Consider the following 26311-nt stretch of genomic DNA (forward strand, 5'->3'; position numbering starts at 1 on the left):
AAGTTATCAACAATTTTTAGTATTCATTACTGAGAAACTTACAAATGACTCCGTAATTCAAAGTGCAATTGCTTAACGACTAACTAATCTTAAGGTAAGTTCGTTTTAAGTAATAACTTGAACTTAAAGGTTAATTTCAAGTTCAGAAGTGTCATCCTTTGATGTCGCACCGAACTAAATTGAAGTGCGCAATCTGAACACTCTGGTCAGCTGTGTCGGAGTTCTTTGAAAATTATCTGGTTTTATAAAACATTTATGAGATTAGTGTCTTTGTAAGTCGATTCGTTCACTTTTTTTGAGGCATTGAACTGAGTACGTTAAGTAAGAATTGTTATTGGATTTTTAAAATCAATTTACATGTTTTTCTTAAAAAAATTTTTTTTTATGTTATGTTTAGTATTCTTCCTCCAGGCTTTAGTCCCGGTTGCATCCTCACCACTCTTAAGAGGAGCCCGAGGTCTGAATTTGACCATGGATTCTGGATCAGGGAAGTCAGGTTTTACACGAAGCCACTTCCGTCTGACCTCCGCAACCTTTGTAGGTAAACCCAACCTGTGTTGGATCGATCGTAGTTACACATCCAGTTGCCTGAATGTGCAGGTTTCCTCACGATGTTTTTCCTGACCGTAAAAGCATCAATGAGTACTTAAACTAATGTAACTTTGAAAATAGTCATTGGTTCATGGGCGAGTTGGGATTCGAACCTGTGCCTTTCTGCGCATCACGCATCAACCGGGGCAACTTACCAATTTGAGCACCAACGCTCTTGATGTGATATTAAGGTAGTATGATAATGTATTTTTTTTAATTCTTGTGATAGAGAAATGATAACGAAGGAGATAATGTTACAAATGTGAAGGTTAGTCTGTCACGCTTTTACGGCAACACAGATTAACCGATTTTGATGCGGGATAAATTGCACTAACTTTTTTTTATAATAACCGGTACTTTTTTTCTTAAAGTTTATACATCATCAAAGCCACAGTCGTAAGCTAGTGTGTAGTCACCTTTTTACTTTGGTTAGTAGTGTAGAAAATAGTCATTTAAATCAAAACTAAATGAGGTATCCTGCCCACTGTCCCTTCGTTAGCCCAATAAAATGGCCAACAATGGCCCTAACCCTTTTCTAGGACAATAAAGATGTTAATTTGGTTTGAATAAGGGCTTTCAGCTTGAGTCTGGACTAAAACATGATTGAAACTTAATCAATAAATAAATATATACGGGACAAATTACACAGATTGAGTTAGCCTCGAAGTGAGTTCGACACTTGTGTTACGAGATACCAACTCAACGGTACTATATTTTTATCTTCTTCTTCTTCAGCCCATATTCATCCACTGCTTGATGTAGGCCTCTAGTAATGCACGACATATTTTTATAATAAATACTTATATAGATAAACATTCAAGACCCAGGCCAATCAGAAAAAGTTATTTTCTCATCATGCCCCGGCCGGGATTCGAACCCGGGACCTCCGGTGTCACAGACAAGCGAACTACCGCTGCGCCACAGAGGCCGTCTACAACAACAGAGAACAATCATACCTACCTAATTAACTGTCAAAACCAACAAAAGATTTTCATTGAAAACGATAAATTATTTTGGAACGTGGTGATTTCTAAACCGTCCCCTTGTTTAATTTGAAAACCATTAGTCATTAATGTTTTTTTCGTCAAATCACAACGGCTCACTAACTTTTAGGTTTGGTCGTAGTTCATACATACATACATAAAGTCACATCTATATCCATTTTTGTTGTTGATTAGACCATTTACCGAAGAAGGCTTTAGGCTTTATAACATCACGCTGCAACTATAAGGAGCGAAGAAATAACGGAAAATGTGAAAAAACGAGGGAAATTATGCACCCTCGAGGGCTTCAATGATGCCCAAAATAACTATTCCACACGGACGGAGTCGCGGGCACAGCTAGTCAGTAATAAGGGTTGTCCACCCTTAACTTTTTTTTAACTAAAAATTACTTGAAAATTATTTTGTTTAGGTATATAGCAAAACAACGTTTGCCGGGACAGCTAAGTAGTGTTCTATATATATGTATTTATTTATTTTGTTGATGGACCGCTAAGTCCCAATTTAATCTAATGTTTCAACAAAAGAACAAAGGGAGACAAAAGAGCAAGATTACATAAAGCTTAATCTTGACCTAACCTAAAAAGAATTGGAATCAAAAACGACAATAAGATGCTATAAATAAATAGCATCCATTGTCTGTAAAGAATCCCTAGGTTGGCCATTTTTTTTCAATAAGCTGATTGTATAATGTGAGCAAAGACATATGTAATAAATTTTATCCGAGAAGTAACCTACGATATCTTTTACTAACAAAATGAAAAAAAACGTCGTATGTATGTTGTTTTTATTATCTATACTAATATTATGAAGCTGAAGAGTTTTTTTGTTTGTTTGAACGCGCTAATCTCAGGAACTTCTGATTGAAAAGTTCTTTTTGAGTTGAGTAGACCATTTATCGACAAAGTATTTAGGCTATATAACATCACGCTGCAACTAAAAGGAGCAAATAAATAATGCAATATGTGAAAAAACGGGGAAAATTATTCATCCTTGAGGGCTTCAATGATGCCCAAAATATCTATTCCACGCGGACGAAGTCGCGGGCAGAGCTAGTAGACAATATATTTTATTCTAACCCTGATATATATCCGCCTACACGCATACTCTCACGAACTCGAGAGTTCCCTTTGCAATATTAGGCACTTTTTCGATAACTAAATCTTAATGGGAATTCTTCATCTATGTAAATGCAGACACCAAATCTCATTAAATTAATTGACATTGTGCCAACACATATAAATCTGAAAATTTTTCCCTTTTGAGAATTATTTAAATCCTAATTTGATCATTAAGCCATACAGCTAAACTTAGACTTTCGAACGTATAAAGTTGTGATTATTGTGTATGTGTATTGTATGAGTTGAGGTTGAAAAAATATTAAAAACTCATGAAACGATGAAAAGCGCAAGTGATACATACATACATACATAAAATCACGCCTTTTTCCCGGAGGCGTAGGCAGAGACTACCTATTTCCACTTGCCACGATCTCTGCATACTTCCTTCGCAAGTGATCATTTCAATAAAAATAAATCTGAGCTGAGAAATTAAAATGTGCGATAGTACATCAAATAATTAACAGGATAATCAACTTATTCATTACCGCTGAGGTATTATGTTCTGGTGAAACCCACAGATTTCTGCCGCGCGTGGGTTGAAAGATTAAAACAAATTACTTTGAGGTACGTACACATTATGTCAGCCCATGTCACTAGTAACACGAACCCACTTCATTGTGGTAACAAGTAGATTTTTTACCTTCTGTTTTGGAAAGATAGCCTAGCCATTTCACTATCTTATATAAAGTAAAGTATAAAGTTCTCGTGTCACAATGTTCGTTTCCGTACTCCTCCGAAACGGCTTGACTGATTACATACATAAATACAGTCACGTCTATATCCCTTGGGGGGTAGACAGAGCCAACAGTCTTGAAAAGACTGATAGGCCACTTTCAGCTACTCGTATTTGGTTTAAAGAGAGAATTGAGATTCAAATAGTGACAGGTTGCTAGCCCATCGTCTAAAAAGAAGAATCCCAAGTTAATAAGCCCATCCCTTTGTCGCCTTTTACGACATCCATGGGAAAGAGATGGAATAGTTCTATTCTTTTTTCTATTGGTGCCGGGCTACAACTGATAGGTTTACAAACTTGGGATTCTTTTTAAGGCGATGGGCTAGCAACCTGTCACTATCTGATCTCAATTCTATCATTAAGCCAAATAGCTGAACGTGGCCATTCAGTCTTTTCAAGACTGTTGGCTCTGTCCACCCCGCAAGGGATATAGACGTGTCCATATCGTCGGGGATAGTGCAAATCCGCGAATCTACCATACGTAAAAGGTGCGTATCTGCAATAGATCCAGTTTTACAGGGGAAGGTTAAAACTTAATAACTTTATTAATTCAATTAATTTAAAGCTCATTTTTACACAAAAAGTAATTAGTAATGTGTTCTATCTCTTGGTAGAAAATATATCAATTTAAGTAAATAATTAAGGCCCTACGACAATTACGCGGATTTGCTTTGACCATAAACTTATAACAATGGAACTGATGGGGAAAGTACGCGGTTTTGATATGAAACAAATATCATTATTTTAACAAAAAAATTAGTCAATGTAGAAAATAAAACTATACAAAATTATTGAAAAATCTTTGCCTCTTATAAAAGTTAGATAAAATGAATAAATGTTAGATAAATCACTACATAGTATAAAACAAAGTCGCTTTTTTAGTCTGCTTGTCTGTATGCTTAAATCTTTAAAATTACGCAACGGATTTTGATGCGGTTTTTTGTAATAGGTAGAGTGATTCAAGAGGAAGGGTTTTATGTATATTTTTTTCCGAATTTTGCACCCGTGCGAAGCCGGGGCGGGTCGCTAGTGTAACATAAATGTAACAAATGTAGGTAATAATTAAAATCAAATTATAAAAATCAACAAAGTAACTAAACAAAAAGTAATAATATGTTACCTAGAGCTATATATATATAGTAATAATTTCTAACAAAAAAAGACTAACCAAATTGTTCATTTATAAGGTGTAAACAGTTATAGATTACTATTAATTAATAAGAGGCAGGTTCGAATTAGGTATTTCAGCAGGTACTGCAGCATTTTCTTCAACTTCATAATATCAATTAAACTTAGAATAGAATGTGGACGAGAGAATACATTGTTCCGATTAATATATTTATTATATTTATATGAGATTTTATTATTATTAAAATATATATATATTTTATGGATTGCCAATTTTAAAAAGATTTATGTACAGAGTGTACTGAATTTTGATTTAAGTTCAAATCAAACTACAATGCATTACGAGGTTCCTGTGCCAAGCTCAAGCCAGATGTTTTTATCATTAAGGTAATCATCAGTCCTATAATAAGCCTTCTCACAGAGTACTTTCTTTACATACTCTTTGAATTTTCGGTTGGGCATATCAAGAACAGACTCAGGCATCCTATTATAAAATCGTATACAGTTCTCCATAAATGATTTACTGACTTTGCTAAGCCTATGATACGGCATGACTAATTTATGTTTATTACGTAAATTTCTATCAGATGTGGCACTAACTTTTTGAAAAAAGAGAGGTATTTTTCCTAACATACATTATAAGATCAAAAATGTACTGGGACGCTACTGTAGGTATGTTTATTTTCTTAAAGAGTTGTCTTAACGAGTCTCTTGGTCCTAAAATTTCGCGATATATTAATGCGGTGGGTAAATTGCGCGAACGGCCCTTTTCTGAATTATAAAAATAATAATAAAAGTTTGTATATCAGCCGCGCTACCCCATAAAAGTAAACCATAAGATAACAAACTATGAAAATAGCTGAAATAAACAAGCCTAGCTGTAGCTACATCTGTCAATTGTCGGATCCTCCTAACAGCATAAGCGGCAGAGCTAAGTCTGTTGGAAAGTTTAGAAATATGAGATTTAAAAGTTTAGAAATTGATAATTTAAAATATACGAAAAGAAACATTACATTTACACTTACCTGATGTTGGCAATGATAATTTTTAAGTAAAAAAAATTAAACATTTGTACCGTGTGGTTCCCGGCACCAATACAAAAAGAATAGGACCACTCCATCTCTTTCTCATGGATGTCGTAAAAGACGACTAAGGGATAGGCTTACAAACTTGGGATTCTTAGTTAGGCGATGGGCTAGCAACCTGTCACTATTTGAATCTCAATTCTATCATTAAGCCAAATAGCTGAACGTGGCCATCAAGCCTGTTGGCTACCCCGCAAGGGATATAGACGTGACCATATGTATGTATTAAACAACAAACTCGGTGCCGGTGTCACCAAATCACATACGCGGTGTCGACACTTGCTCGCGAAAGATACGCAGTGTTGTTATTTTTGGCGATTTCTGGCTTCCGATTGTTCGAAATGACCTCGTTTCAAGTCGGTGGCAGCCTATCAAGATTTTGCGTGAATTGCTCGCGAAAACTTAAAATGGCTACATTTGTCATATACGCGGAATTATCCAATGCTAGTTACGCGGATTTGAACTATCCCCGACGATATGTATGAATGTATACAAATGCTTTTAAATCCAATTACGGGCTAGGGTAATCTGCAAAGGTTGCGGAGGTCATACGGCAGTCGCTTCGTGTAAAAACGTGTTTTCAAAAAGGCGAACCCCGGGCTCCTTTCCAGGTGATGTCTTTGAGACCAACGCCAACAGATTAATATTTCATCCAATTTATTTTCTCATCGAAGTTCCGCACAGTGATTCCAATCTGGTGTAATTTATTGCGATTCTATCATTCACTGCTCCATCTATTATCCCGCCCGATCCCGTGACAGGAGTGACGTCATCAAATCTCGAACAATGCCTCTATCCCGGAGACCTTAACCTTGGCTCCGGTATCTGTCTCAATTAAAAGTTACGTGAATTTGGATAAGGGTTCGTACATACTGTGAAAGAATTAGCGATATAGCTTTATTCTGCAACCATACATACATATAATCAAGTGATATATCCCTTGCGGGGTAGACCGAAACAACAGTCTTGAAATGATTGGTGAGTCACGAAACAAGAATCCCAAGTTTATAAGCATATCTCTTAGTCGCCTTTTACGACATCCACGGGATAGTGATGCAGTGGTCCAATTCTCTTTTTTATTGATGCCGGGAACCACGGTAGCTTTATTTTTGTCCACACTTACATACATACATACATACATATAATCACGTCTATATCCCTTGCGGGGTAGACAGAGCCAACAGTCCTGAGCGGACTGATAGGCCACGTTCAGCTATTTGGCTTTAAGATAGAATTGAGATTCGAATAGTGACAAGTTGCTAACCTATCGCCTAAAAAAAGAATCTCAAGTTTGTAAACATATCCCTTAGTCGCCTTTTACGACATCCACGGGATAGTGATGCAGTGGTCCAATTCTCTTTTTTATTGATGCCGGGAACCACGGTAGCTTTATTTTTGTCCACACTTACATACATACATACATACATATAATCACGTCTATATCCCTTGCGGGGTAGACAGAGCCAACAGTCCTGAGCGGACTGATAGGCCACGTTCAGCTATTTGGCTTTAAGATAGAATTGAGATTCGAATAGTGACAAGTTGCTAACCTATCGCCTAAAAAAAGAATCTCAAGTTTGTAAACATATCCCTTAGTCGCCTTTTACGACATCCATGGGAAAGAGATGGATTGGTCCTATTCTTTTTTGTATTGGTGCCGGGAACCACACGGCACATACTGGATACCATGAAATTTATTTCTGTGTAAACAAGCCTTTACCAATTGGCTTACACGTTAATACCACATTACACGTAGATTACGGTACAGGCGATATATGCGGCAATCCGGCTAAGTCATTGGTTTAATGACTATATGTTTCGCCTGAACTGAATATAATTGGGGTTTCCTAAGCTTAAGGAGTTTGGATGACTCTTCAATTGGTACTAAGATGATGCTCTTAATCGACAGCGTTTAATGTATTTCATTTCTAGGGTAGGGTAATACGGGACTCTATTACTAAACATATGTTGTATGGCAATGATTAATCTTTGACCTAAGAAGTTTCCAGCCCTCTGATCACGGGACATCTCGTTCAATCTCTTAGAAGGAAAATTGACTGTTAGTAGGTATATGTATTTCAATATTGTCACCAAATGCGATGAATTTATTTAGAATTCAATATCATGTTGGGCCATATTTTTTTTAGCGAGTTCAATTTTCATTTCAAACAAAATATGATTCACAAAGGCTTCGGATAAGTTGTAGTCGTGTACATTACACTTTGAAGTTATTTCCAGAAAAGTTCAATTTTTCAATAAAAGAAATATTTGTTTTTGACTTGTGGACTCAATTCTGGAGATATGAATAGAATTTTTATTAAAAATAATCTTCAAAGAGTAGTCTTAAAGTAGATATATAAAGACCGGCCTGAACTAAAGCTTAGATGACCTCTATAAAATATTACAAGGCAGGATAATGTAAGTACTAAAGTAATATTGAAAGCGTGAAATAGTTACTTTGGCCATTATTGGGCACCAAGCTCTTATCTAAAAGAAAGAAGAAAATGCTGCAGTGCAGTTTGTTACCGCTGCGTCTGCACTGACGCCTTGGAAGCGGCAGTAAATTTAGTGTTAAGTTTCTTATTTGACGTCAACCGATGTTGTGAAACCAAAAGATATGACAATTATTAAGCGATATGAAGTATCCTATAATAATGATACGGCCTCTGTGGCGCAGCGGTAGTACGCTTGTCTGTGACATCGGAGGTCCCGGGTTTGAATCCCGGCCAGAGCATGATGAGAAAATAACTTTTTCTGATTGGCCTGGGTTTCGGATGTTTATATATATAAGTATTTAGTATAAAATATAGTATCGTTGAGTTAGTATCTCGTAACACAAGTCTCGAACTTGCTTCGGGGCTAGATCAATCTGTGAAATTTGTCCCGTAATACCTATATTAAAAAAATTACTTGAGTTTGAATTTGAATCTAGAGAGGTGAGGATTACTGCGATTAATGCCAGTAGGAAGAAAAAATGTGTGCGTGAATTATTTAAATTTAATTACTGCCAAAATGGCTGATAATTTCCCAACACGTATTCTTCATTCATCCTGACATGATAAATCGCAATAAACATGATACGAACATCCATCTTGATCTTACATGACTTCACCTTACGTTATTAGGCAATATTCACACAAACGTCGGCAGCTCATAATATTTGCATACGAATCTTCTTACTGGATAGTGAAGTGCTTTGATTGCAAAGATGAGATATAAGATTTTGTTAGAAACTAGTTTTTAATTTATTTGTTAAATATTTGTGATTATTGCATTTAAAATTACAAACGCAGGATTCCCCGGGGAACCTTAATACATTCTAATATCTAAATGAATACAGAAGAGAACATTAACTGACTGACTGACTTACCAATGGACAATTTAAAGCGATGGATTTATAATAAAAAAATTAGCACGCAGTTTCCATATGTAATCTGAGTAGTAATGCAGTAAGTGAGGATTTCCCGAAATTCCGCGTGGGAATAGAAATTATCGGAATTTTCCTATTTAGGTGTTATCGCCTAAATAGAAAAAAAAATCTGTTGTCTGTAAAGTCGGTTTACTGACGATAGTTTAACGTGACAACGTCTTAAGAAAATACTGATACACCACATTCACTTTTCACTGCACTTGATACTCGACCAAAACATGTGAATGTACTATAGTATAGCAGCTGTCTACGCAGACGCATCGCTCACTCAAGTAGGAGAGAGACGAATGTCGAACGCTGCCGAACGCAAAGGCCGATTGTGCATCTTTGTCGCTCGTTCCGCGCTCTCGCTTGCACTTCAACCCTCACATGGAACGCCTCAGAGCGAGGTAACGCCGCATGAGTCATGTTTTTTCGTGCGTGCAGCCGGCTCAATCGAATTATACCAAAGACGTTGTCACGTCAAAAGAAACATTCGTGATTTTGTGTGTTTGAATACTCGTATCATGTGGGCGTAATGTGGGCGTATTGTGTAATTACATAACATTCAAAATTTCAAACAAAATTATTAACATCTCACAAGTTTTCTAAGGAATCTTGTTGAACACGACACTTACCGTCGAAACCTGCAAAGTTGGACAACACAATAACTTCGAAATAGGTACTAAATGAGCATTCACGCAATTTCTACTTTTAGAATTAGATTATGCACGTACAGTCGTAAAAGATCACTAAGGGATTAAGTATTGCATGCTTCCATTTAGCGAAGAAAAAGAATGATTGATAAAGTTAATATAGGATAGTTGTAGTTTCTTTGATCTATGTCGTGTCTTCTACAAAAAAAATGGTATCACTTACAAAAAGAAACGGTCCAATGAGATTTGCGAAAGAGTCAAAGTCACGGGTAACATCGAGTCAACCAAAAACGCTTTCATCCCTTGCGGGGTAGACAGAGCCCACAGTCTTGAAAAGTTTGAAATGCCACGTTCAGCTGTGCGGCTTAGTAATGGAATCGAAATTCAAATATTAACAGCCCATCACTTTCAAGAAGAATCCCAAGTTTATTCGCCACTTCCTTAGTCGACTTTTACGTACATCCACGGGTAAGAGATGGAGTGGTCCTATTCTACGAGTATTTTAATAGAATAGCCGAGAATCACGCGGGTTAATAATAGAACAATGTTACAAATAGCTCTAATATAGGTCAAACAGTATGTATTTTATGCAGCCTTCAAGGATCAAGATTTGCTTGCGCAAGATTAATTCTCTGGCCTCGAATGGATCGGATATCCGATTGACAGGATCCGATCCGGGAATATTGCCGGCTCCAGAACCTTGGCATTCCTTTGTCGGATGGCAGTTAAATGAATGTTTTTATGTAACTTTTTGTAAGACCCCAACTCCAATGGCATAGATACATATAATCACGTCTATATCCCTTGCGGGGTAGACAGAGGCAACAGTCTTGAAAAGACTGAAAGGCCACGTTCAGCTGTATGGCTTTATAATGAAATTGAGATACAAATAGTGACAGGACGCGGAAAACGGGAAAAAGTAACTAAATTAAAAAATTACACGTCATCGTTTTTAACTTACATACATACATACATATGATCACGTCTTTATCCCTTACGGGGTAGACAGAGCCAACAGTATTGAAAAGACTGATTGGCCACGTTCAGCTGTTTGGCTTAATGATAGAATTGAAATTCAAACAGTGACGGGTTGCTAACCCATCGCCTAAAACAAGAGTCCCAATTTAATAAGCCTATCCCTTAGTCGCCTTTTACGACATCCATGGGAACGAGATGGAGTGGTCCTATTCTTTTTTTTATTGGTGCCGGGAACCACACGGCATTAATAAATTTCATAAATTAAAAGAGATGACTTTGAGGGCCTCTGTAGCGCAGCGGAAGTGCGCCTGTCTGTGACACCGGAGGTCCCGGATTCAAATCCCGGCCAGGGCATGATGAAGAACAAACTTTCTCTGACTGGTTTGGATCTTAGATGTTTATCTTTAAAAGTATATCTATCATACAATTTTAGTAGCGTTGCGTTAATATCTCGTCACACAAGTCTCGAACTTACTTAGAGGCTAACTCAATCTGTGTAATCTGTCCTGTACATAGTGTATATACTTATTCACACGTTAACGAAGTCACGAGACATTTAAACTAAAAATAATTGCTATTGAGAAAAAAAAACAAATAATTTCTCATACCCGAAATACAAATATTAGTTCGTCAGTAGATACATATCAAAAACTTTACAACATAAATATTAATTTAAATTCCTTCTCCACTCATTTTCAGATAACATTTAGGTTATAATAACAAGAACTTATTTGTTACGTCTTTGCAAAGGTTATTTGTAAAGGTAACATTTCGTTAGCTTAGAATTACGTTAGTACTATATACAATTATGTGTTTATATAACAGTTTTTCATGTATCTTGTAGGTGACACTTAATTAATTTGACATTGTTTATATGTAGGCATCAAAGATTAATAATAGTTGATAGATTTCATGGAATTAGGTTCGGCCGAGTTATTATATTGGAACACATATATTTGGCGTCGATGCGTTATATAAGTATAGCTAGTTAGGTATAGATATATACATACATACAATCCCGTCTATACCCCTTGCGGAGTAGACAGAGCTAATAGTCTTGAAAAGACTTTTAGGCCACTTGCGGCTGGACGGCTTTGTCATAGAATTGAGATTCCAATAGTGACAGGTTGCTAGACCATCGCCTTAAAGAAGAATCCCAGGTTTATAAGCCTATCCCTAAGTCGCCTTTTACAACATCCATGAGAAAAAGATAGAGTGGTCCTATTATTTTTACTATTTGTGCCGGGAACCACACGGTTCTTGTCTTCCTCAATAAATCAACAAAATACTAACAAAGGATGTAATAAAAAAATTAGGTCTTTAGCCTGAAATATAGCGGAGATTAGACTTAGGGCTTTTAGGTCGCTAACTCACCCCAATTTTCTAAATTGCATCTCTAAGACTTGAGTTTACACTGTGCGAGTTGCTTAGACACAAGTAATAGGATGAAGTGTCAAAAAAGCAGATAATTTCTAATCATACTGTCTAAATACCTGTGTCGTGGTTTAGGATCACGTCTCTCTATCTAGACCAAAAAAATAGACTTAAGATAAAATCAGACCAATTGAAGTCATTGAAAATTATCATCAGTCATTAATAACTAATACTAATTACGAGTATTATTGTCTTTTTACCATATAAAATCAGTTTTGATATACTTTTATAATATTGCTTTAAAACTTCTTTTGATAATTTGATAATATACATTTTTATTATTATTTTAATACTTTTCTGTTGTTATTTTATTTAATACCAATTAAATACATTCCTAGTGGTAACTAGTAGACTTGGCATGTAAGGGATATAGGATAATAAACTTGGAATTATTCTTAAAGGCGATGAGGTAGTAACCTCTCAGTATTTCCATTCATTATCAAGACTGTTGATTCTGTTTGTCCCGCAAGGGATATAGACGTGATTGAACGTATGTATGTAGAAGTTGATAACCAAATTAAAAACAGTTTTCTCTATTCGATAGTTTTACCTCGTCCGGCGAGTAAACTCGGCCAATGTGTATCTTAGAACTATGTACGTAGAAAGTGGGGCGCAATATTTCAGCCTCTTTTACCAGAAACCCGGACACATTGGACTCGCAGCTACAGTGAACCTCCAGCGGACATCATATAAATCATGTCGACCACGTGTCTTAATATTTTGTTGAGACCTGTTTCAATTTACTATATTGAAAGTACTGCTAATAATAATTCTTAAAAATTTGCACGGCCTATTACTGATAATATATTATCAGTAAAAATTTTCAAGAATTATTAGCAGTACTTAACTCCTTTTAAATAGTTATAATTAATACTTACATACGTCACGTCTATATCTCTTGCGGAGTAGACCAGATAAAACAAAATCTCGAAAAAACCAATTGGCCATGGCCACGTTCAGCTGTTTGACTTAATGATAGAATTGAGATTCAAATAATGACAGGTTGCCAGCCCATTGCCTAAAAATAGCATCCCAAGTTTATAAGCCAATCCCTTAGTCGCCTTTTACGACATCCATGGGAACGAGATGGAGTGGTCCTATTCTATTTTCAATTGGTGCCGGGAACAACATGGCACCAATAAAAAAATATATAATTGTACGGTCGCGTTCATAATTGCAGTCATAGTTCGCAAAACTTTATAGCTTGCAGTCACCGCTATCACTCACACATTCACACAAATAACACAATAAACAACAAGCGATGAGCGTTGGGTAACGCGCCATCAAGAAGAGGGTAGTGTAAAAAGTCGCCGCGCAGCGGCCGTCGTCCGCTAATCAACACAACAACACGCCACATAGCGGAGATCCATGGTGGAACAGTACGAAAGTAATGGCTTCATACCGACCTGAACATTTGCAGAACAGTTCGACACATCAGTGGTTACTGTTCGTCGAGTTTGCACCGTCAGGGACTACACCACAGACAGCCAGCAAGAAAGCCGTATTTATCCGAAATAAATAAGCAAAAACATTTAGAATTTGCTCGGCAGTATTTGGATTTTGACTGGAAAAAAGCGATATTTACGGACAAAAAATTCGTTTACGTCATCGCAACACGGTAGGCTTCATTTATGGCGAAGAAATGCAACTCGGTATGAAGAAAAAAATAATGTGCCAAATATGGAGTCTGGACGCATATCTGTAAATATGTGGGGCCGGATGAGTGCTGCTGGACCTGGGGAACAGGTGTGGATAGCAGGACGCGCTATAGCTCCTCATTATGTGCAAGTGCTGGAAGAAACCATGTTACAAATGTGCGGTGTATTTATCCGATTGATGATATACCAACAATATCATTTGTGCAAGACAACCGCCCTGTGCATCGAGTCCATATAGTGCGTGAAAGGTTCTGCCAGTTTATATTAAAACTACTAATTACTTAGATAGTGTTATAAGGACAGCTTCAATATCTTTTCTTTATGAAAACGAATAATTAAGCTGTAACCTTAATAACAGACGATTAGTAGATGATACAATTAGTGTAATATGCTGTATGTATAGCTTTATATAATCATCAATATGTAAACAAAACTATAGGTAAATTCTGTTTCAATAAAATTTACTAATTTTTATTATTGAATGTTTTATTTTGCTCCCTCTTGTTTAATATTTCTTGCTGATTTCCGTGTTAGAAGACACGGGTATTGTAATTCTTAGATATCAGTTAGTTAGTTAGTCAGTCAGTTACTTAGTTCAAATGGCACCTTGAAACATTAAAAATTGTCAGTAACACAATTTTTTTTTAAATACAAAAAAAAATCCTTGAATAACTTCGGAATCCAAGTAACGCTAGTAACTAGAACAAGCGAGTGTGAGCAAGCGAGATTATCTAATATATCTTAGATCTCACTTGCTCACACGAAGTAATAAAATTGCTACCCAATAACTTACAAAGGAACCACTACCTATGTTAGGGTCGTGTGCAGACAAACTTTCAACTTTATTGAAATGACATAAGTCTGGCAGTCGCAGGCTTCCCTCTATAGGCAAATCTTATGCAAATAATGAGAGACGACAATATCTCGATCGACAATTATCGGGCCCAGTTCGGCCATCGTTGATTATCGTCTCTTTCTATTTTGTTATGTTATATGTCATAGAATAATAAACTGTTTTACTTAGTAATCATTGGTATTAAAGACCATATTCATTTGATGGAATATTTATTCTTTTTAAATATGCATGTGTGTGTGTATCTAGTGGAACCACAGTGCACGCTATTTTAACCCGTAAGAATTTTAAAACTATGACTGCAGATATGAACGCGATCGTACCTATCAATTAAAATTTTATAAAGAACATTTTTAGTTCATAACGAGCAAAACTGCAATAAATAACTTAAAAATACAATCAAAAACAGGTATGTCATACAGACCTACATAATATACATATTATTATAAATGAAATCAGTCTTCAAGTAAGTAATAAGCAAGACTACATTTTTTCACGCAAATAAATGGATAAAAATGATTTCGCTGTCATATCTTCATGCGAGCTCGTCCGTTCAGTGTGATCTTGACCTAACCTCACTAAAGCGTCATCTTCAAGTCTATCTATAACTTTGAAATAAATAATGATGTGTCTCCCATTGTGATATTTATCGATAAATCTTTAATTGACGGCCTTTGTGGCGCAGCGGTAGTACGCTTGTCTGTGTCACCGGAGGTCCCGGGTTCGAATCCCGGCCAGGGCATGATGAGAAAAGAACTTTTCTGATTGGCCTGGATCTTGGATGTTTATCTATATAAGTATTTATTATAAAATGTAGTATTGTTGAGTTAGTATCTCGTAACACAAGTCTCGAACTTACTTCGAGGCTAACTCAATCAGTGTAATTTGTCCTGTATATATTTATTTATATATTTATAATTAACACGCACATACCTGACCATGTAGACTGAAGTGTGAACGTAAGAAGGCATCGTCTTACCCTTGGAAGGGTTACAAAACTGATGGATGGGACTAATATTGTCCCGCACGACTATATCAACACTTCAAGTGGATTGAAGTTAAACATAGCGGGATATATTTGACCACCTAGTTTTTTAACCTCTTCTCAAGTGTCCATCGTTAACCTACTTTTAAAGGCGGGATTTAATAACCATGCCGTGTGGTTCTTGGCACCAAAAAAAAGGGCCACTCCATTTCTTTTCTATGGCTTAAAGGTGACTAAGGGATTGGTTTATAAACTTGCAATTTTTTAGGCGATGTGCAAGCAAAATGTCTCTAGTTGAATCAGTTTAATGGTTCTTTACTAATCTTTGGATTATCATACAACAGTCACGTCTATGTCCCTTGCGGGGTACACAGAGCCAACAGTCTTGAAAAGACTGAATGTTCAGATATTTGGCTTCATTATAGAATTGAGATTCAAATAGTGACAGGTTGCTAGCCTATCGCCTAAAAAAGAATCCCAAGTTAATAAGCCTATCCCTTAATCGCCTTTTACGACATTCATGGGAAAGAGATTGAGTGGTCCTATTCTTTTTTTTTTATTGGTGCCGGGAACCACACGGCACATGTTTATGTTTTTATTGTGACAGAAAGGTTGTGTGTGTGTGTGTGTGCCGTGTGGTTCCAACCTGTCACTATTTGAATCTCAATTCTATCATTAAGCCAAATAGCTGAACGTGGCCTTTCAGTCTTTTCAAGACTGTTGGCTCTGTCTACCCCGTAAGGGATATAGACGTGATGATATGTATGTATGTATGTAACAAAAACAATCGTATCAATACATAGATCCCTTAGGAAAGGTGTCAGCTCCACCTGTTGAGCAACAAGGCCGGCTGGCCTACTTCCTCACGTGACCCAGTTCGAGCCAGGACCGGCCGGGTAGCCCTGGGCTAGGGTTGCCACCGTTTTTTTGAAGAAAAATATTACTCTTTTTAAATCAACAAAAAAATATATTGTAGTACTTTTGGGAAATACAGAAAAAAAAAAATAGTACCTACACATCTATTTTCAATCATAATTTATTTTCCATGAGTATTTATTATTAATTTTCGTTTTGGCCATCAAGGTTCTATGTATTATTTTTAAAATAATTATATAGGCATAATACATGAATGAGTTATGTTCAAAAATTTCCTATACAGTGGGTGCGTTCCATTCACAGTTAATTCAAAAAAAGCGCGACAATTGAATTAGAAATAAAAATATAGTATTTTTCGTCCTATATTGTTTTTCTATAATATACTAGAGGCCGCCCGCGACTTCGTCCGCATGGAAACCCTATCAATCCCGCGGGAACTCTGGGATAAAAAGTAGCCTATGTGTTATTCTGGGTCTTCAGCTACCTACATACCAAATTTCATGGTAATCGGTTCAGTAGTTTTTGCGTGAAAGAGTAACAAACATCCATACAAACTTTCGCCTTTATAATAGTAGTAGGATAGTACAATTGACTTAAATATAGTTAGATACTATATGATATAGTACGGGTGGCAACCCTACCCTGTGCAGCCCCCGGCGCAAGTCGCCGACAGTTCCCGTGCATTTTATTTAAACAAATATTTGATTTCCCTCTTTGTACCGTTAATAATTTAACGGATTTTAAGGCTTTGTAATTCACATAGGTATAATATACTCTGTGTAAATGTCTCAAATATTATAAATTAAAACAAAATATGGTATATAAATTTGGTATATATATTGGTGGAATATGGTAAATTAATTTGGTATAGCTTAATGATAGAATTGAGATCCAAATACTGACAGGTAGCCCATCATACATACATATGATCACGTCTATATCCCTCCCTTACTATATTTTATAATAAATACTTATATAGATAAACATCCAAAACCCAAGGCAATCAGAAAAAGTTATTTTCTAAACATGCCCAGGCCGGGATTCGAACCCGGGACCTCCGGTGTCACAGACAAGCGTATAACCGCTGCGCCACAGAGGCCGTCTGTAATACTCGTAATAAACTTTGAAGAAAAATAAATAATGTGCTTAAAATCAAAACAATGAAATAAAAACAAAATTGAATATTATCTGAACTATTCAAGGTTACTCAGATCACATTGCCAGTTAGACTAACCGCTTTGCATTATGTATCAGTTACAGCCTGTCAAGTTACTACGGTTAGCGCTAGATAGTAGCGATAGTTAGAGCTATTGTTAACCCGAATTGAATTAAACACTAATTTACTGAATCGCCAATGTTTGTTGTTTGTGTTAACTTGTAATTAAAATTAGAACCGATTTACATGAATATGTTAGTAGCTGTGCCAGCGACTTCGTCCGCGTGGAATAGTTATTTTGGGTATTATTGAAGCCCTCAAGGATGAGTGATTTTCCTCGTTTTTTTCACATTTTCCATTATTTCTTCGGTCCTAATAGTTGGAGCGTGGTTTCCATGCGGATGAAGTCGCGGGTGGCCTCCAGTATGTTACTCGTATAATGACGCCTCCATCTCGGATGGATAGGCAGAGACTGTCTCTTTCAACTTACCAAGACATCATCAATTTACTTATTTTGTTTAATAACGGGGTAATTGAAGTTATCAATCACTACATAGTATAAAATAAAGTCGCTGTTTTAGTCTGTTTGTCTGTATGCTTAAATCTTTAAAATTACGCAACGGATTTTGATGCGGTTTTTTGTAACAGGTAAAGTGATTCACGAGGAAGGTTTTTATGTTTAATTTTTTCCGAATTTTGCACCTGTGCGAAGCCGGGGCGGGTCGCTAGTTAGTAATAATATGAGGTTTAGAACTTGATAAGTACTATGAATAAAGTATTTTTATTTAATCGCGCGTTTAATCCATTGTTTACTAACGTCTATATCCCTTGCGGGGTAGACAGATCCAACAGTCTTGGAAAGACGATAGACAAGAGATAGAATTGAGATTAAAATAGTGACAGGTTGCAAGCCCGTTGCCTAAAAGAAGAATCCCAAGTTTATAACCCTATTACTTAGTCGCTTTTTACGACATCCATGGAAAAGAGATGGAGCGGTCCTTTTTTTTTTTATTGGTGCCGGGAACCACACGGTATTATCAGTAACACCTGTATTATCAATTAATGATATAATTCAACGCGAAAGTTTTAAATTAATTGAGGTTTAAATGTAGAAATGATAGCTTCGTTTTATTTTATTTGGATTAAATTTTAATAGCAACATTGTCAGATAAAAGGTCACAGAGCTTACCGCAAGTTTCTGCTAAACCACGACCTTTCGTACATACAGACAAACAGTTGCTCAACCTCGCGATCACGACGCTCGATAAAGTACATTCAATGACAGCATTAAGATATAATCTACAAGTAACAAGTATTAATCATTAATTTATGTCCAACCAATATTATTAATACAAAAGCGAGTCTGTGAATTTGTTTGTTACCTCATTATGTTTAATCCACTTTTATGAATGAATACATATACATATCTACTACAAAACATACATACATATGTTCACGTCTATATCCCTTGCGGGGTAGACAGAGCCAACAGTCTTAAAAGGACTGAATGGCCACGTTCAGCTATTTGGCTTAATGATAGGATTGAGATTCAAATAGTGACTGGTTGCTAGCCCATCGCCTAAAAAAGAATCCCAAGTTTGTAAGCCTATCCCTTAGTCGCCTTTTACGACATCCATGGGAAAGAGATGGAGTGGTCCTATTCTTTTTTGTATTGGTGCCGGGAACCACACGACTACTACAAAACAATATACAAACAATAATAACGTGATGTAAATCAACGCAGACGGGTCAAGGAACTAACATGTAGGTTAAGACTAAAATCTAAACTGTCATTAAAACCAAATCACTTATTCATTACACCGATCTAATCCGAATCGATACAGCCAAATCTGAATGCAACTCTTCCTGTCCACACTTTAAAGGAAAATCAACTTAATAACGAACGTAATACGGTACAATTTTAAATAAGAAAGCCCTGTCATTTTCGACTTTTGTATTGTAATGCGTTCGTCGGGGCAAGGCCACGTTGGAAGAGCGCGATATATTGGAATAGGGGTTTCGGTGAGTGGGAGGGAGATGGGTATAGGAATGCAAGCATTCAGGGTCACAGGTAGTACACTGACCTGACCTACTTTGGTGGCAGTGGGTAAATATTGATTTAGTGACCTGGCCCACTTGTTGCCGGGGTATGGCTCGAAGATGGTCCTGTGATGTATGGCTTGGATATTTTATGGTGTCTGAGGAATTCCCCTTTTTTTTTTGAGTAGGTAAAAAGAAATAAATGTGATTCGCGACGGCTGTTTCTCATTTTGGAAACATTCGCGTATTTCACAAGTTGAAGTAAGAGTTGTGTTAAATTGTGCTGTGCTTATAGCAATTATTCATATACATGCTTCATATTACATACATATAATCACGTCCATATCCCTTGCGGGATAGTCAGAGCCAACAGTCTTGAAATGACTGATATGCCACCTTCAGCTGTTGGGTTTAGTGATAGAATTCAGATTCAAACAGGTTGCTAGCGCATCGCCTAAAAGAATCTCAAGTTTATAAGCCTATCTCTTTTGTATGAGTCTATCACTCTTCTCTTAACTTTTGGCTCTGTCTACCCCGTGAGATAATCGTACTGTCACGTTAAAATAAACTTAATTAACATCCATATCCATCTTTACATGTATAAAATATAATTGTAACTGACCATTTTGTAATTTTTACGATCTATATAAGACCAACAGCAGAAGTCTAAAATTTGATTTTTAGAATATAATGTCTGTTCGTAAACGAATCACGCGAAAACAATTTGTCTGATATGAATGCATTTTTCACATACATATTTACATAAACCTCTGAAGATTTTTAAAACCCCTTCTTTTTGTTACAGCTTGGGTGCTGGGCTGGTTGATGTGCAAGACAGTGCCCTACGTCCAGGGCCTCTCCGTGGCTGCATCAGTCTACAGCCTGGTGGCTGTCTCTTTGGACAGGTATGTCGTCAATCAATCTATACTATTATAATAAAGCTGAAGAGTTTGTTTACTATTATTATAAAGCTAAATAAATAAATATATACGGGACAAATTACACAGATTGAGTTAGCCTCGAAGTAAGTTCGAGTCTTGTGTTACGAGATACTAACTCAACGATACTATATTTTATAATTAAAACTTAAATAGATAAACATCCAAGACCCAGGCCAATCAGAAAAAAGTTCTTTTCTCACCATGCCCTGACCAGGATTCGAACCCGGGACCACCGGTGTCACAGACAAGCGTACTACCGCTGCGCCACAGAGGCCGTCAAAAAAAGCTGAAGAGTTTGTTTGAACGCGCTTATCCCAGGAACTACTGGTTCGAATTGAAAAAATATTTTTGTGTTGAATAGACCATTTATCGAGGAAGGCTTTAGGCTGTATAACATCACGCTGCAACTATAAGGAGCGAAGAAATAATGGGAAATGTGAAAAAAATCTATACTATTATTATAAAGCTAAAGAGTTTGTTTGTTTGAATGCGCTTATCTCAAGAACTACTGGTTCGAATTGAATTTTATTTTTGTGTTGAATTAACCATTTATCGAGGAAGGCTTTAGGCTGTATAACATCACGCTGCAACTATAAGGAGCGAAAAAAAAAATAATGGAAAATGTGAAAAAAATCTATACTATTATTATAAAGCTGAAGAGTTTGTTTGTTTGTTTGTTTGAACGCGCTTATCTCAGGAACTACTGGTCCGAATTGAATTTTATTTTTGTGTTGAATTAACCATTTATCGAGGAAGGCTTTAGGCTGTATAACATCACGCTGCAACTATAAGGAGCGAAGAAATAATGGGAAATGTGAAAAAAATCTATACTATTATTATAAAGCTAAAGAGTTTGTTTGTTTGAACGCGCTTATCTCAAGAACTACTGGTTCGAATTGAAAAAATATTTTTGTGTTGACTATACCATTTATCGAGGAAGGCTATAGGCTGTATAACATCACGCTGCAACTATAAGGAGCGAAGAAATAATGAAAATGTGAAAAAAAACGGGGAAAATTATTCATCCTTGAGGGCTTCAATGATGCCCAAAATAACTATTCTATAAATATATAATAGAAAAATTACATAGATCGAGTTAGCCTCCAAGTAAGTTCGAAATTCGTGTTACGAGATACTAACTGAACGATTATTTATTTTTTAATAAATACTTTAGATCAATCTTTATTAGCATGAAAACAAAGTTAAAAAGTACTGTACACACATATAATCACGTCTACATCCTTTACGAAGTAGACAGAGCCAATGTTCTCGAAAATAATGATACGAGTAGGTACATTCATTTTTCTTAGTGATAGAATTGACATTGAAATAGTGTAATGGTGTTGACATAATTTGTACAGTGTGTATATATTTTATTTTATTTTTATTTAATTGACGTCCGATGAAAATGCTGCAGTGTAGATTGTTCCGCCGCTTCTTCTACACATGCGCTTTAGAAGCGGTAGTAAATCGATTCTATTCTATTCTAGTATCGTTAGCCCATTGCGTAAAAAATGAATCCCAACTTTATTAGCCTGCTCTATAATTGACTTTTGAAATCAGCATGGTAAAAGAGGCAGCTATGTTTTTTCTTCTCTATCACACCTGCATTGAAAAGTTTTTACGTCTCTGGCACATAATTATACTAAATATAGTTTTGAGAACCTATAGAAGGCATTTTTAATGGGACACAAAAAACAGCCTAAATCAACTTGACTTTTTGACTAAGGAATCCCCAAAGTTATTTTAATAATATTTTATAGTGCCGTGTGATTCCCGCCACTTTAATAGAATACCACTCCATGACTCCAACTCCATCTCTTACACATGGGTGTCGTAAGAGACGGCTAAGGAATAGGCCTATATATGTACTTGTGATTTCTTTTGTAGGCGATGGGCTAGCAACCTGTCACTATCTGAATCTCATTTTTATCATAGAGCCAGACAGCTGAACGTGGCTTTTAAGTATTTTCAAGACTGTCGGCTCTGTCTACCCCAGAAGGGATATAAACGTGACTAATTGTGTGTATGTATGTAATAATATTTACAGCAAAACCTACTACTATACATACTTAATTTACAAAGTTTTTCTAAGAACATTTTATTGATAAAAAGATTCCATATTTATCCATATTTTATTACTGGAAATAACACGGAAATATACTCATTAGAATAAAAAAAAGCTGGAAACAGATAAAATATCGCATCAAAGCTCTTTGAAAAACATAAAAATTTCCCCGAATCAATATACTCCATTACGCAATAAATATTTGTATCAATATTTCATTAAATATGTCTCGCCTTGTTTATTTTATGTCCTTATTACCTATATTAAACCAGTGATCGCAAATGTAGTGTCACCTACATATACATACATACATATGGTCACGTCTATATCCCTTGCGGGGTAGACAGAGCCAATAGTCTTGAAAAGACTGAATGGCTACATGCAACTATTTGGCTTAATGATAGGATTTAGATTCAAATATTGTCAGGTTGCTAGCCGATCGCCTAAAAAATAATACCAAGTTTGTAAGCCTATCCCTTAGTCGCCTTTTACGACATCCATGGGAAAGAGATGGAGTGGTCCTATTCTTTTTTTGTATTGGTGCCGGGAACCACACGGCACCTTAATAAACAACAACAAGAAACTGTAACCTTGAAACTATTGAAATAAACGAACTACATCGGGTGTCCCACGTCAACCCTGCGAATACAATAGTCGTTGCGTTCCCGCGGAATGCGCTCAAACGGGCCTCGAAGGCCATTTGAAAAAATTCGCCCCAAAAATACCTGGGCCCAAAACCTTGACCCGGCAGTGATGGGACTTATAATAACTGCCCTATAATGCGATCGGGCTACGGTCACCGCGTGCCAAAAATTTGTGACGCGGTTAAAAATGGTTGGATCATTTTCGTTTGACGGATTTGGTGGCTCTTTTTTTGGGGGTGTTTTGGAAAAGAATGCACTGTCCATTTTGGTTGATTTTTCTTCGGAAATTGTGAAGGTATTGTGTCTTCGAGCACTTTAAGTAACTTTAAGTTCCAAGCTACGCTTTGACTAATTTTGATTATTGCCCGCTCTGTACGAGAATTGCTACTGATGTCTATTTAAAAAAAAATATAATTGTTATATACTCAATGTATTTTGATTGAAATGAATAGTTAAATTTCACACATATTTGATTATTTTTTAACTATTTTCTAAAGGTCAAAGACCTGCAAATACTATTAGCATTAAACTCACTTATAATTACTTTAAAACTCATTAAAGATTTGAGTAAATCAAATAACGACAAGCATTGTCGCTTGGTACAATATGACAGCTGCTTACAATTACAATAACCCACATTCACACCTACAATTTTCCTAACTTTCTAAACTTGTACATACAAAAGTTCACCTTTACATAGAATTGTATAAAGCCTTTGACTGTTTGTCTAAAATCCTGAACGCTTTGATGTAGCCAAACAAACGGTTTGGTTAAACTCCCGCGGCGCCTTTGTGAATTAAACGTATGATTAGGCGGCGTTCGGTGCATGCCATGAGCGGTGAGCGTTACTTTTGTGTTACAAGACTTATGAAGGGTTGACACATATTAAAACTCATTAAAGTTCATTTAAATATAAGGATTTCATGAATGCGCTAAGTTTCAATACATTTTGTCAAATTTTATAGATATCTTATTACTTTTGTACATGTGTCGTTGTGTGTGTGAATCATCAACGCCCAGATCAAACCATAGAAGCTACGAACTTGAAATTTGGACATCAGCTTTATGTCGCCACGTAGTAATGAGAACAGAAAGAATTTTGTAAAAAAAAAGTTAACTGATCGACTTAAAATTTATTGATACTTTAAATTTGCTCATGAATGCTCTTTCGTAAAAATAAAAAAATACATAAATGCAGTGTTCCATTTATCTTTTCACTTGTACCAGCGTCCAAATTAGAGTATTTTGGTAGGTACGTGCTTCGAATTGGTTCTCAAATATGCGACCACCGCCGAGGTTGCGTTAACAGAGCCGTGATTAATTTTAACACACGCTGAAGGTCATACGTTAAACCGTATGTTACCGTTATTGAATAGGACATACATACATATAGTCACGTCTATATCCCTTGCGGGTTGGACAGAGAGAACAGTTTTGAAAATAGTGATATGCTAGCCCATCGCTTAAAAAAAGAATCCCAAGTTTATAAGCCTATCCCTTAGCCACCTTTTACGACATCCAAGAGATGGAGTGGCACTATTCTTATTTGTGTTGGTGCCGGGAACCACACGGGTCTTGAACTTGAATTGAATTGGACCATTCTGTTTATTTCCTTTGTATGATAATAAATGATTATGACTGTTGGCCCTGCCTATCCCGCAAGGGTATTTACCCGCGTAGACGTGACTATATGTTCATATGTTATATAAAATTTCTTAGATAATGGATAAATTATTACAGTTAAACAATTGGATTTTTTTAAAAGGTTCTTCTTTGAAAAGTGTAATAGAAAAGAAGATACATAGTTTGTCACGAAGTTTTATGTTTTACGTGAGCGAAGCTGCTGACTAGAACTATTTCTTTAAAATAATAATGAACATTTGATTTTGAAGCCCCGAAATACCTAAGAATTGCACCCTCGTCAAACCGCTCATCTTTATTCCAATATCGTAAACCTTTTCAAGTCGAGACACGTAACAAAATCATACAATAATTACCTTTTAAGATGACTTCGCCCTTAGCCATAATCCTGACGCATCTATTCACTATAATATTGTGATATTGATGATAATGTACGTGACGTCTGCTAATTTTAAAAATAATATTGACTATACATACATATAATCACGTCTATATCCCTTGCGGGGAAGACAGAGCCAACAGCATTGAAAAGACTGACACGTCACGCTCAGCCGTTTGGCTTAATTATAGAATTGAGATTCAAATAGTGACAGGCTGCCAGCCCATCGCCCTTAGTCGCCATAAACGACATCCCTGGGAATGAGACGGAGTGATTCTCTGTTTTTATTGATGAAAACTTTATGAAACCTTATTGAAATAAAGATACTCGCATGTTACAAAGAAGACAAGAAATCAAAAAACATAACATATGTACATACAGTCATACATATAGTCACGTCTATGACCCTTGCGGGGAAGACAGGGCCAACAGTCTCGAAAATACCAAATGGCCACGTTCAGCTGTATGGCTTTATAATGGAATTTAGATTAAAATAGTGACAGGTTGCTGTACACCATCACCTAAAAGAGGAATCCCAAGTTGTAAGCCTATGCCTTCATCATTAGCATACAATCTAGTTATTACAAAAACGCAACCTCATTCTGTGAAGTCGGTTAATATTCACCGTAATACGGCCGCGGTCAAGAATACGGACTCATACATCTTCATATAATTTTTTGCTATGTTTAATGCGCAGTTTAAAAAAAAATACATTGTCGTACAAAACAATAGTGACCTTCATTGGGATCACCCTCATGAAAGGACGCGACAAATTCCCAGCCTTCCGGAGACTTAGCGGAAACAATTGCCGGCGAGGTCAGGGCATCCACATATATCTTCCCAAAGATGTTAGACCTTGGATTTTCGGATACGCATCAAAAGGGATTATCCTTTTGGAAAAATTGGCTTTTGTGTAATGATACATGCAAATTGT

General features: G+C 36.3%; 1 protein-coding gene across 1 annotated transcript in view; it reads left to right on the top strand.

Moving 5' to 3' along the window:
- LOC106135405 (neuropeptide SIFamide receptor-like) overlaps nt 1-26311 on the top strand; it is a 142208-nt gene that overhangs the window by 70042 nt on the left and 45855 nt on the right. Inside the window, exon 2 of the mRNA XM_060946333.1 lies at nt 20510-20609. Coding sequence (XP_060802316.1) covers nt 20510-20609 — 100 coding nt within the window. The remainder of the gene's footprint in view (nt 1-20509; nt 20610-26311) is intronic.

This window comes from Amyelois transitella, chromosome 10, assembly GCF_032362555.1.
Source record: "Amyelois transitella isolate CPQ chromosome 10, ilAmyTran1.1, whole genome shotgun sequence".
Taxonomy (NCBI): domain Eukaryota; kingdom Metazoa; phylum Arthropoda; class Insecta; order Lepidoptera; family Pyralidae; genus Amyelois; species Amyelois transitella.